The sequence below is a fragment of the Ornithodoros turicata genome, chromosome 5, assembly GCF_037126465.1.
Source record: "Ornithodoros turicata isolate Travis chromosome 5, ASM3712646v1, whole genome shotgun sequence".
NCBI lineage: Eukaryota > Metazoa > Arthropoda > Arachnida > Ixodida > Argasidae > Ornithodoros > Ornithodoros turicata.
The window spans coordinates 66571748-66588977 of record NC_088205.1 but is presented as its reverse complement, the minus strand read 5'-3'; the positions used below and the strand labels follow the sequence as shown (position 1 = coordinate 66588977).

At 45.9% G+C, this 17230-nt stretch overlaps 2 protein-coding genes across 3 annotated transcripts in view; one reads left to right on the top strand and one right to left on the bottom strand.

Annotated features, from left to right (window-relative positions):
* Nucleotides 1-17230, bottom strand: part of LOC135394620 (uncharacterized) — a 259083-nt gene that overhangs the window by 190005 nt on the left and 51848 nt on the right. The window lies entirely within an intron of this gene.
* On the top strand, nt 5722-10354 carry LOC135394616 (uncharacterized). Its single transcript, XM_064625447.1, has 4 exons — nt 5722-5744; nt 7046-7122; nt 8837-9196; nt 9944-10354. The coding sequence occupies exons 2-4, from the start codon at nt 7086-7088 to the stop codon at nt 10204-10206; spliced, it is 660 nt and encodes a 219-aa protein (XP_064481517.1). The 5' UTR covers nt 5722-5744; nt 7046-7085; the 3' UTR covers nt 10207-10354.

Below are 17230 nucleotides of genomic sequence, written 5' to 3'. Positions count from 1 at the left end.
GGTAAGATATGCGGGGCGGGGTGTGAAGCACAGCGGTGTTGGCACTCCTTGAGAGTATACGATGGGATGCTGCAGTTCAGTGCGATAGCAATGTGGCAGTGTTTTAGAGCTTCCTTCCACTCAGCGATGAGAAGCACGTGGGAACCGCGAGGAGAGGGTTTAGGTTAGTTCTCCGACCGTTACTTTACAGAACAGAGGAGAACAGTTACATTAGTAGCAGCAACTAATGTAACTGCTCTCCCCTTCCCCTCCCTCCCTTTTCCCTCTCCCCGGAGCAACATGCCGCTAGCATAGGCAGACAGACCGCTCGTCTACCCAGTTGTTGACTCAGGAATAGAAATAGGCAAGATACGGTTCACATGCGGGCTAAATGGTTAGGGAAAGTTTAGGAAGATGAGTACACAATCTTCTGTGGCTCATCTCATAGAGTCAACAATACAAGTGAAGTGAATGAATGTTTGAAGTTTGTTTTAGATGCTACAGGAAGCCGGCCCCTGAGGTCGTCCTTCCATTTTGATGCCAATACACTTGCAAGTAAATGGACTATACCCATAGGTATAGTTCTCCTACTCGGTCACAATACACACCCGGTGTTTTGTTTTTATCATTCTACCTTTTGAAAGGCCATGGAAGATGAGTGAAATAAACGGGAGAAACGAACAACGATGCATACGTGGGTGGTAACGGCGGCTGAGGCAAAAGGAAAAGAAAAGCAGATCTGTGTAAGACTATATCTGATAGATACCCACAGGACTGAATTTTCTGTCTGGGCAGGGGAAAGGGTGTACTGCGTTAACGTCCTGGAACAACCTAGAAACATATAAAAGACACGCGCAACATGTGCTTTTTAAACATATAATAGACATCTTCAAGACCGACTCGACGACGTCTTCAAGACTTTAATAAGCGTCACATTAACCAAAGCTAGAAGACGTCGTGTAGACAAGATACAAGACGGCTTCTAAACAAAAAGCAGTCTTGCCAACACCTTTTTGAGACGTTTACAAATCGTTTTGCGCTACTAGGGTTGTAGCCTCGGGGAGGACACTCGTTTGAGCCTCTTTCCCAGGTATAGGATTTGCATAGCTTGCCGTTGCTGTTGTTAAAACATTTTGTGGGTTGACGGAGAATGGAAAGGTCTGTCAGCGTCATTGTCATCGTCAGCTGACATGCTTATCGTCAGTGTGTGTAAGTGGCGCCACCCTAACGGCGGTGCTCCAGCTCCAGCTCCACGTCGTAATTGTCTGTAGTCATTCATATTTTGCTGCATTCGTGGCACTTTACCATCCTAAATTATTATGCATGCCTGTAAATACGTCTCATCATCATTAAACGGTTGTATTTATTGCTACTCTGGCTGCCGCATCATTATTTCAAGAGTTCGGCGGAAGAAGATGTCTTGGGAGTGATCCACGGCCCGTCCATCTTCCTTCCACACTTGGCGACCCAGGTTCCATTTTTTTCATCCCGCCTCACAGGTCTTGGCTAACATGTTGAAGTCTGGCAATGATAGCGTATGTAGATTTCTCTGCGTGGAGCCGTACGGGCCATTTCTTCCATTCCCGAAGAACGATGGAGGGAGGACAATGCGAAACCCGCTTCTGTGAAGCCGTTCCAGCTGCTGCCAGCTGGAGGTTGATGGGTCAATATAGGGAAGGGCGTAGGTAATGTGGCTAAGAATTAGTGCCTTGTACAGCATAAGCATCGCCCGTGGGTGGTTTCCGCACGACTTTCCACACAGGAGTTTCAGTATGTTGAGTAGAGGCAGGCGACTGTTGACTACGTGATCAACTTGAGGGCCCCAGGAAAGCCGGGAGTCGAACGAAGACGACACCAAGGTGAGCCACTGTCGGCCACTGTGAGCATGGGAGAGCTGTTTGGAATATGTACTCTCTTACGGGCACAAACAAGAGATACTGTTTTGGAGGTTGACAGGGTGAGACCCTTAGACGGGAGAGAGTGGACTAGGTGATCCAGAATAGTCTGTGCTGAGGATTGCAGTTTTTGCCTTCAAAGAGGAGACGATGTCGTCGGCATAGATGAGATGGTGGGCAGGATAGAATATGTCTGCGGAGCGCTGAGGTGCAAGTGAGAGAGAGCTATGTTGAGGAGGATGTGAGAGAGATCGTCTCCTCGTGGGATTCTCCGAGTGGGCAACTTTGCTTGACTGGTGCGGTTGCTAAGGTCGCTAAGGTAGTTTGCCATGAAGGCAGATAGTCGTCCAGTGATACCGAATTTCTTTAGCAAGATGAGGATGGAGTCACGCTTCATATTATCAGAAGCATGCTTAACGTGAACAAAGACTACAAGTGATGTCCGTTCTTTAGTTATTGATTGCTGTAGACGTGCTGAGAATGTAGGACCAGGTAGGGAGGTGGAAGCAGACGTGCTGATGAGGGCGTCAGTTGTTCCTAAGTGCTGGCGCTAAGCACACATGTGCTGTGGCAACACGTGCCGAGTCTCAAGGGCCCAGGTTAGGCGCCGCTTACCCACGCGCTCAAGCACTTTGTCAACACGGCATGTAAGAGTGATTGAGCGGCAGTTTGTTATGTCTGAGTTAGGCTTTCCCGGTTTGCAAATGGGTATTATGATGCCATGTTTCCATTCGAGAGGTATATTGTGGGTCCAAGTCGAGTTGTAGAGGTCAAGTAGTTTGATAAATGCAGATCGATCGGGACTTTTTAGCAACTAACAACAGATGCGGTCTTGTCCGCATGATGTGTCACGCATTTTGTGAGCGCGTCACGGAGTTCGCTGATACTGAGAGGTCGTATTCAAGTTCTGTTGAAGTGGTGATGGAGTGACCTGTGATTAGAGTGGCGGTAGCAGGTGCCGGGGGGAGGGGGGGCTGACACAGGGTCAGCGAACGATTCAGCAGGGGCTGTTAGAGGCAAGTGTCAGTGGTCGTTTGGGTGAGAGGCTATTGGTCGTTTGTGTGAGGGGCGAGATTTGATTATTCGCCAGAAGAAGACGGAGGGTGAGTGAGGCGTGAGCGATGCCGCAATGTTCTGCCACTGTTCGCGTCGGAGTCGCGTAGCGTGCCTCCAAAAAGCAGCAGAGGCCCTTTTGTACGTGATCCAGATGATGGGGTTTCCAGTTCGTTGCGTACGACGTAGTGCTCGTCTTCTAGCTGCTCGTAATGAGAGGAACTTGACGCGGTCGCGACAGGTTAAGTGGGAGACAGGGTTATGGATTTGCTAGAACCCTCAGCTCCTTTGTGTATTGCAGCGAAGATGTGGCTTGGACTGGCGGCGGAGTTGATTATTTTTCTGAACATGTCCCAGTTGGTGATGGTAAATTCGTAAACACGTAAATTCGACGTATGGGCGAGGAGCTGGTGGGCGGAGATATGAATATGTGGAAGTGGTCTCATGTCCAGGGGTCAAACTGAACATTCCAGAGGATTCCTCTCCTCTTGAATGTTCAACTTGACCCCTGACTTCAACTTGACCCCTTGATCCCAGGGGATACAAGGTTGACATAAATTGCGCAGCTATACGATGGAGGCTGCGTTTAGCATTCAGGTCTCCTCCAATGATGACTGGGCAAGGGCAAGACTGGAGAAGTCTCGTAGATACGTTGGCGAGGAAGCGTTTATTGCCGTATCGGGAGAAAGATATGATGGTGATTACTTGGCGAGCCAGCTGAAGCTTGCAGGCAATAAATTCAACAGCAGAGGAGCAGAGGTGAGAAAGATCACTAGAAGAGTGGGTGATTTTTCGGTTGACAAAGTGTGAGGCGCGTGGACGCCCGTCGGAGTGATGCGTTGCTGAGCGGTAGCCAATGTAGGGTGAAAGTCGAAAATTGGCGTTGACAAGGCTTTCAGAGATGAGCAGAGCGTCGAAATTGTGTTTGCTGATCTCTGTGCGGATATCGGGAAGTTTCTTGGAAGGACTTCGGGCGTTCAATTGCAGAAGGTGTGATGCGTAGGGGCTGCGGCTCATGTTGAGTGCGGTTAAATGAAGACCTAGAAGGAAGGCAAGAAGAAGAGCGGTAGGTGCGGGATATGTGAATTTACAGCACATGTTGTGACGAAGGGAGTAAACTCACCACGACCTGTTCAAAGGCGAGTACTTCGTGCACCTCAGGGATGGTGTCACCGTTCGGCAGTGCCTTAACTACGGCAAACGCCAAGAGCCGCAACAAAGAAGGGAATGATGTGAACAAGGATGGTGCGTTCGTCGGTTTCATTGCCCTATTGGGATGCGGAGGGCTTGGTCAGCGTAGGAGGTAAATGCCACACCGAGTCGACGGCGGCAGTATTAGCAGCTTGGTGGCTTTGAATGGTGTCTTGATGGAGTAGCAAACGTTGAGGTATCAGGTTTTGCGCTGGGACGATGCTTGTTCGCACAAGGCCTTGGAGTAGACAAAGGTGGAAAATGATGGAAAAGGTGGAAGGTGATGTTTCGGCAAGACAAGGAGGTTAGGCTTCCCGGGATGCTCCTGTTTGGCGGCCTTGGGAGGGACAACGGGTTTAAATTCCCTGTTCATGAGTTTGGAATTAGGATACCGCATTAGTTGATCGAATGCGCCTCGATGTGGCTTTTACAGCACAGTGACGTTACCACTTGAGACAAGATGACTCTCCCCAATGCTGTCACTGCGGTGCTGTAGAAGATCTCGAGCGCATTCCTATCCATTGCCCACACTACCAACCTTCCCGAACGGTACTCTCCGGATGCCTTAACGAGCTGGACTATCGCCTCCTCTCTCTCAAAAACTTGCTTGGTCCCTGGCCACATCCAGCCCACCAACGCTCTGCCCTCAAAGCTACCTTCACCTTTCTGGATACCATAGGACTTCGATCCTTATTGTGAAGGGGCTCATTATTTCATTCCCCGCATCACCACCAGCAATGGGGTAGAGTATCGCCCCTGGCGATGAAACTCCCCATTCATCATCCCACAATAGAGTTGTTGTTGTTGTTGTTCTACGTTCTCTACAACGCCACACTCACTACAGTTCGGGGAGTGACCAAATTATCGCAGCAACTGTATCGAGTATGGTGTGTCTAAAATAAACTTATTGCTATTGTTCACTGCCACTTCGCTGTGTTGTACGGGTTAATAGGTATCTCAGGCTGGTTTGAAAATGAACATGAAATGAATACACACGCCATAGGCCTTCGCGTGTTACAACAGCGTTACGCACGCTAAACTCTGAATGCCGAAGAAATATTGCAAATACAGACCGCACCATCAATGTCGAAATTTGAGAACGTCGTCGACGAAAAAGTTTTGTCAAGAAAGTTGCTCGTCACAAAAGGTTTTCACGGACAACAATAGCTGCTTCCAGATATGTGCGAGATGAAAACAAACGCAAGGTCCATGGAGACAAAAAAAAGAAGAAAAGAAGGAAAGCGGGTACCTTGTGTCTGCTCGGACGCGACACAAACAACCGTGACAACAAAAAAGTGTCCAGATTTAGCTCGAAACCAAAGATATAGATATTTCAGCCTGAATCGCCAACAATAGCCACTCCAGCATGCATACCAATAGATTACGCAGTCCATCCTGTTAGGTGAATCGTCATTGTTGCCAGTGACAGCTTGGAACCTCAAGGCAGCCGATAAAGTAATGACTCCATATTTTCGCATCGATATATGTACATCACAATGGTCTGTTATTGATAGCATTCTCGACTTGAGACCTTGCTGATGTGATAAGATGTCTGGTCCTGTTCGGCGGACGCTATAAAACGAGCAGGTAGCCATCATCCTTCAGAACAGTCCAGCAGCATCAGTGGTGAGTGTACTATTCTCTAAAATAGAAAATGTGCGTCGGTATGCCGTGCCAATATTTTTTCCTAACCCAGTTGACAGTGTGGGGAGGGACAAAAATGGACATTCGTTGTGCCACCTTCAATTTATTGATTGACTGATTGGTAAAAAATGAAAAAAAAAAACTTGGATTGAATTGGAAACCTCGTGGTTGGTTGTCTGTGTTAGTTTAACATCTGCAACGCCGGTGGCGCTCCGGAGCAAAACAACTTCTTCAGCACTAATGCACTTCCACGACTTACATTATGTTTGCACAGTACGTGTACGATTTCTGTGCTCTATGCCACATACTTGATGACGAATATCTCTACGGTACTCGCGTCTTTACCGTACCCATTATCAAACACTCTATAACAAATGTTGCAAGCGAGACTTTAAAGTAGCACAGAAGTCATTTATAACACCCTGTTTTTAATAAAACTGTTGAGTAGGCCAGTAAAATGGAGCATGAGAAGTAATTCACCTCACAGAGCCATAATTATAGCAGAATTTGAATTTAAAGTGCGCCGCAAAAAGTGACCGTGCGCAACTGTGGTGGAGAGCAGTACCAGCCCGTGAGATTGCGCTGACCCTTCATCGTCCGCGCTCGCTGATTAGTTGTTAAGGCTCTGCTGTTGTCAGCTGTTCAGGGTTCTGAAGAAGCATTGCCCACAGGGAAACACCGCGGGACAATGAAATCCTCCATGGCCACTGTCACCCTTTCAATTCCTAATCCCCCTCCCCCCGCCCAAAAGAAAAACAGGTTAACCTACTACGAAAGAAAAAAGCCATCACGCACAAAAAGAAAAGACAGGCGCTGACCTCGACTGACCGCGCAGACGTTATGACGTCATAGGTCGTTCCTCTCCTCCTTGTTACGCCCCGGGTGGCGAGTCGAGAGTGAACGAGAGCGGCTGTGTTTGTGTAGGTTTTTTTCTGGGGAAGAAACTGCATGCAACAAAACCTTTTTGTGCTGTTCGACAAATTGACGCATATACTCTGAAAATATTGTCACTGAAACTGAAAATATTTTGGATGGCCCTCTGTACTTCTTTGACGTAGTATGGATCTGCGCAATCTTAAAACAGAACGTCACCGCATAACATACTGATACCATTACCGTTAATGGTTGGCTAGAAGCGAGTTATGCGGCGAAGTGCCTCCTCTGTTTCAAGAGTGCAGGAGACGCTTCCAAGCTTTTGTAAGGTAAAATGTGACTTCCATTGGTGAAGATGTGCTGTCGCAGAATTTTAAACAAGCATCTTCATTTGTCTTTTTTTCTCGTAGGCTATTCCGACGTGTTGTGAGAGGACTTCCTACATTCAAGATGCATCACTTAATGGTCTTCGCCATGCTGTTCGCTGGTAGGCTGTATTTTAACCTAGGGGCTCGCGCTGTTTCTAGTTGCAACTATATTTCTGCTCTCGGGAAGCTATAGTAGCTGCAATTGAAGAGCTGCATGTATTTCCTTCTGTCTTTCTTTTTTTTTTTTTTTTGCTGTTGTTGTTGTTGTTGTTGCTGTTGTTGAACTAACCCATGTTTTTTAGAAAGCATAAGCTAGAAACGATAAGTAAACAAAAGGAAGTATAAACAGCTCCCAGCTCAAATTCTTGCATGTTTTTGCTGATGATAACACAACCGAACAGGCTTCGATCTGTTGTTGCGTGGAGTGCTATCGATAACGGTTCCGTCAGGGATAGTCACCGCACCCCTCAGTGTAGAGTGTTTCCACAAGAAGGACAGTAGGTAACGAGAGAGAGAACGGAAGGTGCCGAGACGGATCGTACCCCATTTATCGGTACGTATCTTCCGCAGTAGATATTATGGAATATTACGCAGGGTTTCAGGCCCATCATGGACGCAAAAAATGAAGTCATGGACAATGGACGTTGGGGAATCAGTGAGTGAGCCGACAGTAAAGCCCAAGACAGGCTAAAATGCGTATGAAAACTACAATTTTTACGGACATGGGTATTTATTTTTAAGTTCCCACGAACGACAGTCTACATAACGGTGCATCAGTATTTTTAAGTAGATAAATCACTCAAAAAATCACTTGATTGATCTATAATGTGCTAGAGGTATAGAGTATAGCCTGTCACAATGAAACACCTCAATGGTGATCGTTAAAAGAAAATGTTGCTCTTGTTGTTCGTTAAAAACTAGGAATGTAAAAGTGTACTTCACAGGAGACGGGAAAATTATGACCCATGAGTAGACGCACTAACCATGTACCCCAAGTTTGACAAAATTATGCCCGTAGAAACTTAAGTTCGGGATCCCATTGCCCAACCATAGTTATTCTAAAGGTGTGTTTAGGTGTGTCCGGCTTGTCTCCGGTGCAGAGTTTATTTATTAAAACAGGGACTTGGGTTCGTTGATAAGGCTGCATGATGATAGTTCTACATTGATAGTGGAGCAGTTGTTTGTCTTCTTCATGTTGTCCTAGTCTCTTTTTCTCCAGTGATTCTCATTATGCAGAGACTATTTGTCATTTTTTAACTGATGTCGTGGCGGCAATCAGGTAATACAAATGTATATGCAGACATTAAATTTAACGATCTCGCGACGTCTTCCAGGTTGACTCTCCTATTAGTCCCATATACTAGGACAAGGATTTTGCAATCCGGGTTGGCGAAACCACGTTTCAGTGATTACGTTTGATGTGAAAAACCGCCTGTCTTTTCATTCGTTGCACAATATCCCAAAGTGTGTGCTCATTCAATGCATTAGAATAGCTGGACGAGTACTGGTTTAGCCAGCCCCAGTATCACTAACGCGCGTGGCATTATTCATTCTCCACTCCTATACGATTCAGTACAACTTCTGGAGCATATATGACACAGAAAGACATATCCGTCAAAATAAGTAAATATACGCACTAGCTTGTTGAAGCGTCGGTGTTAAGCTAAGAAAAAAGTAAAAAAATACATGCACGACTTCACATCTACCAGAAGAAAAAAAAAGAAAGACGCGTTTTTGAAAATGCTTCCCCGTTGACCCGTTTAGAATTTCGCAGGCAGATAATACATGGCTATCAAAATAACTCCATATGCTCCATCTTTGACTTCTGTGCAGGAGCTGCGGCAGCGATCATAGACGCCATAGATACGCCTTTCAAGATAAACATCGGCAAAGAAATCATGGCACTCAACATGGACCCTATGCCTTTGCCGGACATTGAATTCAGTTTCAAGCCTACCGATTCAATTACTGAAATTAAGTTGATCAACGGCAAGGTGGAGGGCCTCAGTAAGGTCATCAAGCCCCTGGGTCGTTGCATGGAACGCAAAGAGGACGATGACATTGCCTGTCACATAACGATTGACGGCCTGCGGATCATCTACGAGGCGACGTCGATTAATCCAGACAAAACTTTCGACGTTGAGGTGATCGTTCAACACAGCGCCATTGAAATGATCATCGGCGCCACATCAGGTATATACGAATGATACGCCGATAGAAACAGCACAAATTGAAAGTGGTTGCTGAATTGTTGTGCTCAAGAGAAAAAAATGCGACCTGTTTCGACAAGGTTACATACTCTAAGAAAACAAAAACGAGTGAATGGATGCATAATGGGAAAACGCGAAAAAGTCATGGACGTACACACGCACAGACTCGTTTACATCCGTGTTATTCTTTTATTTTTTATTTTTTTCGTGTTCCTTAATTGTGTATCATTTTAACCAACATTGTCTGCTCATCCTACCATTATGAGTAAATTGAGAATCAATTAACACTTCTAGTACTATAGATTCCAATTATTCCTCAGTTTAGTTCTGTTATCGTGAAATCTGCGCCATGGCATAGATTTCAGGATAAGGGACGCCTTATGCAGCAGTTCAATATCGGTCCATTGTTTGCAGTTAAATTTATGGCGAAACCCTTTTTTTTTAAATGCTATTACAGTTTTGTCGAACGTCTTTTCATGTTTCTTGAATGTTTTCTTTTTCTTTTTTTGCATTGTTACTGTGGGGGCTAGACCATTTCAGCAAACCACAAACACAGCCTGGCGATCACATGAGCAGTGTCACGTGGCCTTAACCATGGCGAGGACCTACACTGTGGTCAGCCCTTAAGCACTTTAAAGTATATACCTGTAATCTGTGTCGAACGAGCAGTCGATCACGTTCATTCATTTGTTATTTTGTTACATAATGACACATCGCATCTATTTTACAGACGGTATGATGATCCTGAACGACATCCGTATCCAAAGCCTGTACCCGTGGATTCGCACACCTAAAGAGTTTAGTGGCGACATGATCATGAACAGCATGTTTGACAGGGAGCTCAAGATGAAGCTACACGAACTTATCGCGGACGAGACGGTGACAGCGAAATTCAACAAGGCTCTGGAGAAGGTTATCGCCTTGGAACGCTTCCCTACGAAAATAATTGGGAATGAGATACCCATCGATACTAGCTTTATCATCGGTATCTAAGCGGTTCATGATGCCAGAACGACTTCAAGAAACAGACAAAGGCACACCTGTACACATTTGTGATATCTCTTATGCACATATATATCTTTTGTATTGAACATTGACATTGTATGAAAGTAATGCTGCAAATAAGGAAGTGTCCGTCAGATGGGTTCCATGTTTTTCGTATTTATTTTATTCTAGCATTCCGTGGCAACATCAACTTTAGAATTCTTTGGGAGGGGGGGGATCTTGAGGTTAAGACCCATTTCGCACTGACGTTTTTGTCGTCCGTTTACCACAGCAATAGAACCTAAGGCCACCGAGCCCGGTAGGTTCCAATGGCTCCGTTCTTGCTCCGTGACACGGATGACAAAAGCGTTTGTGTGAGACCAGCCCAAGAAATAAAAATAACCTCCCGAATTCAGTTTGTTACACGCATTTGTTTGTTTGTTACACATCGTAGAAATGGAATGCTCTGGGCGTGGAAAAACCTGTAGGACTTGCGTGCTACTTCAAATCAGATCACATGTATACCTAATTATTTTCTGTTCCTAACTACCGAGTAGCACCGAGTCTGTTCCTAACTACCGAATATATTGTCGTAGAAATATGCGAGCAATACCATTCACAAATAGGAAATGTTTGAAGCTAATCGTTTGAAGCTAATCGGTTGTTCCATTATGAGAACGGGCACACAATCTCGGAGCTGATACACTATGGGTAGGACCAAGAACGAATTCCGTTTCATCCGTTCCTGTTGTATGTCATGGGAGTCCACGTGATACGGAAGCAACAAAGCGGAATAAGTTTCTAGTGGTCACCAGATATCTGCAATGCATCATAGTTCATTCCAGAATCAGGGTCTTCGATTCGTACAAAACCAGCAAGTGCCAGTCAACCGATTGTATAGCGCATGCACGCTATGAGGGATCTTCTCTTTAAATATTTTATGTTGCGCGAAAATAATCTAGCCAGTTTTCAGACGGTTGTGTGTGTGCTGACCTCCCTCGATCGGTGCCTTCAGATACAAACCAGCTAGCCCACCCCGCCGTTCTCTTTGATGTGGGTGGACATCCAACCCATGCAGGATCCCCTATAGACGTGGAACATCACCTCGACGGAAAGGTGCCCGTACTACGATTACGTGGAGACGAATCGCCACGTGCACTTTGAATGTCGGGTTTCGAGAAAATTTTGGGAATTAGTTCGTGAGTATGCTCAGTGGCCTTGGGTGCACCGCGAAATAAAGTGATCGAAATCCCCGTTGCAAAATAGACTAAATAAATGTGTGTGTATTGTCATCGAGCAGGAGAGCTACCTATGGAGGTAGTCCCCTTTGGACAGACACTAACTTCACGTTACAATAGAATAAATAAACTAAACTAAATAAATAGACTAAGTAAATGTGATCTGACTGCAAAGTGCACAGTCGCGCCCGGGAAACGGCCAGCAGCGAACTTAGACTAACCTCATAATAAACGAACCAACGTGCAGTTCCGTCGAATCCCTCCCCCCCCCCCCTCCCCCGTCAGTGTCCGCCCTGCTTGGCCTAACGGCCGCTAACATGTTCGTTTCGTTCACTAAAACGACTTGGACAGACATCGAAAACCCGCGAATTTGAGTCTATAGTGTCGTGTTCTTAAGCGCGGCGTACCATCTTACGAAGCAATCGTTCGTTCTCCTTGGTTGTCCTTGTTTCGAGAGCGTACATTTCGAGATCGGGGATTTCGCAACCGGGAATATCGAGATCCTCCTGTGACCTTCCATCGTCGGCGCTTGTGCCACCGCGTTAGTGTATACTTGTAACGGCGTCTGGGGCACACACTCTTAAACAAAGGGTGTACTTTAACTCCTTTTTCTGCCGCATATATAACACCCTTTTGTAGAGTACAATTACGCTCAAAAGGGTGCCCCTCACTCCCTCAAGGGAGTAGCATAACACCTTTCTCCCTACTGAAGAGTAATATTACTCCACGGCAGGGAGAACGTGTTATGCTACTCCATTGAGGGAGTGAGGAGACACCCTTTTGAGCGTAATTGTACTCTCGAAAAGGGTGTTATATATGTGGCAAGGAAAGGAGTTAAAGTACACCATTTTTTTAAGAGTGCAGAGCTGTGGCGCCCTTTGTTGCTTCTGATACGGAGGTCGTAGGTCAGCGACAGGGCAGTTGGCGTCGGTGGCGCGACCACCATCCAATAACATACAGGCTACGCACATCACCCCGCGTGCCTCCGTAAATTTACATATACACATGGTTATGAACCTTTCTTGAGGAAGTGTACATAGTAACTTTGTTGATAACTAGTTGATAGTGGAACTAGCTCAAATTTCCTTAAACATCACAAGTATCATGTTGCAAGTGCGAAGATTAGGTTTTCACGAACTAAACTAACACGTTTTACTGTAGCAACCTCTCGCGTCTGTCGTATTCAAGCCATTACCAATACACAATAGAAAACAATTTCGTTGATATCTCTAACCATAACGTTAGTCTACGTTCTGCAGTCATTTCCCCTGTTGAAGTTGTCTTCGTCGCTAGAGATACGCCAGGTTAGTTGTTGCCTGTGTTGTTTCAATAAACCACTTTGTAACACTGTTCATCTCTGTGTCTGTTCCGCGTTGCTTCAACATGTTTCATTACCGTCTACCGCGTCGTCTCCCCAAAACACTTTAGTTCCCAACGTCCAAGAGGTTTTAACAGAAGTCCTAACACGCAGATATCATCAAGGCAACATCCTGCAATAGCTTCCCCCTAATCCACTGCTCTCCAACGGACAGTACCATTTGCGACGCCTACCTATCGCAATTCCTTCTTTCCGTTGTCAGAGACATATGTGCTTACGAAGCCGTCCAAGCCATTTCCCTTTGCCAGTTAGTGGACAGTCCGTGACTAATGTTGGGGATCCGTGAAGCTTCCTGCTCGGTCCATTGCTCTAAGTGGGATTAGCCAACGCTCCCATCCGATTTATCTCCCTGTATCTTCTTCTGCACTGCCATCTCATTCGTTCTGCCTGGGATAGAGAGTCGGATAGTCTTTTAAATGTCAAGAACACACGGCTAATAAAATGGGCATCTTGCTGGTGGTATAAAGTTGGGTGTCAACAAACGTTTCTTATGGCAGTCCCTCGGGTAAAGGTCATACTTCTGTTCACACTGTTATGTGGATGTTCTCGGAACAGGAAGCGTAGTTCTGGAACGCGGGCTAAAGTTTATTTAATAAAAACCGCGGGACATAAATTTTATTTTATTTTTCCTTCTTTCTTTCTAATTTTGATAAAGTTGAGTGTCGGTGTTTCGGTGTGATCTGGCCCCGTAGCTACACGACTGACTTTCTTGCAAACTTAGGCGATACCTCAATGCTGTTGCGTCATATTTTATTGCACCTTTTGTGTGGCTATTATTTGATTATTGTTATTCGGTATTTAAGTGTTTATAGTGCGAACCCAATGATTAACAGAAGCGGCAGTGCAGAATTTTGGTAGGAGTCCCATAAGCACTTGACTGCGGCACGTGACCACCGGCACGTCATAACACTGACGCTGATATAAACGATTTGAAATAAATCTCTTAAAAATACAACTTTCAAAATAAACTTTAAAAGATATGTACAAATCCACAGTGTCCAAATAAAACCAGAAAAATAAACTTGGCAAAAATCAACCCTTCTAAATAAATCAAAATCCACCCTCTCTGACTGGTGCTCAGCGGAAGCTATCGCCAAGGGTCGTACAAGGTTAACAGAGACTTTTATTGCTTTATATACAATGGAAAATTCGGGAAGCAGCAAGTTACGTCAGTTTTGCAAAGTACGTCGCCGTGCGCATCTCTTTCTCTGGCGCGCGTCTGTGGCAACTCTTTGATGCCTTTGGCGTAGAAAGTGGCCTGCTGCCGTAGCCACTGCAGGACATCTTTCTGGAGGCCTTCACCTGTGTGGAATGTTTTCCATCCAATGTGTTCTTTTGGGGGGCCCAAAGAAATGGTAATCGCTTGGGGCTAAATCTGGGTCGCAAGGGGCATGGGGCAAGATCTCCCAGACCTTCCCTTGCTGCCGTAAAATTTGCCGTGCGAGGCCGGGAATTGCCATCAAGAATGACCCTTCCTGACAACATCCCCCGCCTTTTCTTGCGAATTGCGTTTCGCACGGCACCCTCTATCTACGTGAGGTAATACTCGGCATTAATCGTGATCCCTTGCTCCAAGAAGTTTACATGGATGACATCCCGCACGCCCCAGAAGACAGTTCCCATGGACTTCCCAGCGGACGGCTGCATCTTGCGTTTCTTTGACGACGGGAAACCTTGTGTCGCCGTTCCATTCAGCTTCTTTTTGTCTCGGGGATGAAATAATTCATGTAGGTTTCATCACACGTGATGATTGATTGCAAAAATTTGTCCCCCTCCGATTAAAACCGGATCAGCAGCTGCTAAGAGACTGCCATGCGTGCTCCCTTCTGGTTACAAATGAGGCGTAGGGGAGCCCATCTTGCACAGACTTTGCGGAACAGTGTGTTGTTCCGCAAAGTGTGAACTCGTGTGTGTTCATACACTGCCGACACTAATATAACGCGGGGCTGCATTGTCCCGAACTGTTACTTGCCGCTTCTCGAGGATAGCTTGCTCAACGCCTGCGATATTCACTGGCCGGACGTCAGTCACTGCAGTCGGACGAACGTTTCCATGTGCTTCAATCGTCACCATGTCCCGTCCATCATTAAACTGTCTACACCAATCGTACACTCTTCCCCTTGACATCGTTTGTTCCTTATAGTGTGCCTGTAATGTGCAGTATCTCAACTGGTTTGACGTTATCCTTCACAAGGAACTTGCTTATGCGATTCCCCAGCAACAGACACAATGCTCGCAGCCATGATAACTGCCACTTTTGCACGGGCCGCAGACCCGAGAAGGATTGTACTTGATTGTACTGAAAGCTTTATTGAGTTACGTTTACTCACTTCCTTTTCTCGAGCAAAAGTGTCGCCCAACCCTGAACGACCCTTGTACATCCGCGTTAGAAAATAGTACGTTCTTTACTCTTGTTATGAATTTGAACTCCATGACTACGTTCTCAAAATGCACTTCGGATTTATAGGAAGAGCCTCGTTAACAGCTCAAGGCAGGCAATATGTGCGTTACGCCTGTGTTCATTCGTGTCCCCCTCTGCACCATCAAACTGCGTGTGTGTGCGGGGGGGGGGGGATTTATTGGCAGAAAAAAAAAAGAAAGGGGAAACATCAAACTGGATATTTCGATTTCCTCGTCTATTACTGGAAGAAACATGCTTATGGTATAGATATAGATAAGAGCGCTGAAACGTGTAGAGCAGGTCGGCTAACACTGTGCGTTCCATCATGTTAAGATGTCAATTTGAAATATGAACCGTTAATATCGCGGGTTCCGTGGAACAGAACATAGTGTCGCCCGTAAACTAATTATACACATAATTCGGGGCTTTACGTCGCGAAACCAGATCCCGTGGCATAGTGGTTACAGTGATCGCTTTCCACGTCGAGACTGGGAGGTGACGCGGGTTCGAATCCTGTCACCGGCTGTGCTGTCTGAGGTTTTCCCTGGGTTTTCCGAAGACTTTCTAGACGAATGTCGGCACAGTTCCCCTTGAAGTCGGCCCAGGACGCATACTAACACCCCTGTCCCCCACTCCTTCCTGCTGTCCTCTCTTCATCTGTCCACGTCTATACGCCGCTCATAGTCACAGTTGCTTCGCGGCGCTAACACGGAATTGAAAAAAGAAAAAAAAATGACGTCGCGACACAACCGTGATCATGAGTGATCATGAGCTTCATCTTCATCTATTTCTACTACTACTACTGAAGCACAGGGTGAATTTAGCAAAGGTCTCACATTTCGATCGAGTCGCAAAAATACAAGATAACTTCTCTGGCGCTTTAAACTTTGCAGACTAGCAGTCATTCGCCTGAAGTTTCATCCATATTTCTTTTTTTTTTTTTTCAAACGCTATCACTTTGTAGAAAAAAAAAATTTGAAGCAAAGCAAATTCATCCCATCATCCCATCCCATCCCATGCATTTCCTATGGCGTATACCGGCCACAAATCGCCATTTTTTCTTCTGTTTGCTTCATTTTCACATCACCACGTATAGGTGGCGCTGCCTGGAGACGGAGCAAAACCAAAACCTATGGAACAACCAACAACCAGATGGATCAGATGCAGGGTTTCGAGGCGGCACCACCTATACGTGGTGATATGAACGTGAAGCAGATAGAGGAAAAAATGGCGGTTTGCGGGCGGTATAGGCCTTAGGAAATGCATGGGGTGAGAATTTGCTTTTACTTCCAATTTATTTTTCACAAAATGATAGCATTTGAAAAAAAAAAATATGGGTGAAACTTCAGTCGAATGACTGTTCATCTGCAAAGTTTGAAGCGCCAGAACCATCATCTTCTATTTTTATGACGCGATCAAAATATGTAACCTTTGCTAAATTCACCCTGTAGAGGTGGGGCTGGAGGTCAAACGGGAACAAACATGGCGGCTTTAACTGCTTTCCCAGCTTCCCAGCAGGTTCCCAGCTGTAGAATCATCGCCGTTTAGAGTCCCTAGCGTCCCTGTGGAACGTAGTGCCGCCCCTTTTACCTCAGTGTCGATACTCTGAAGCGTAGCTTATTTAGTGACTCTAGGTCGGGTCTGTAGATTAATTTTGCCCACCTGAGGGCTCTTTAACGTGCGCCGAAATCTCGTCCTCGGCCGGGTTTGAACCCGCGATCTTGGGCTCAGCTGGTGGACACGCGACCGAGTGAGCCACCGAGGCCAGCGCCCATGAACTAACGTGCGGCAAAGAACCACCCGAGGTCTAACCATTATTTATTTTGGCAGTGCGGATTTTGACGGCGTGGATTCTTATGTCTTATTTCACCGGATGTACTTTGATGAGTGGAATTTTAAGCGTGGATTTTTTTATGTTTTAATTCTAAGCGTTTATTTCAGCATGCAACCGAGGTAAGAGAGAAGAAATGCAGGCAAGTTGGTAAGAAAGCAATGTGATAAACCTTGGATACGGAT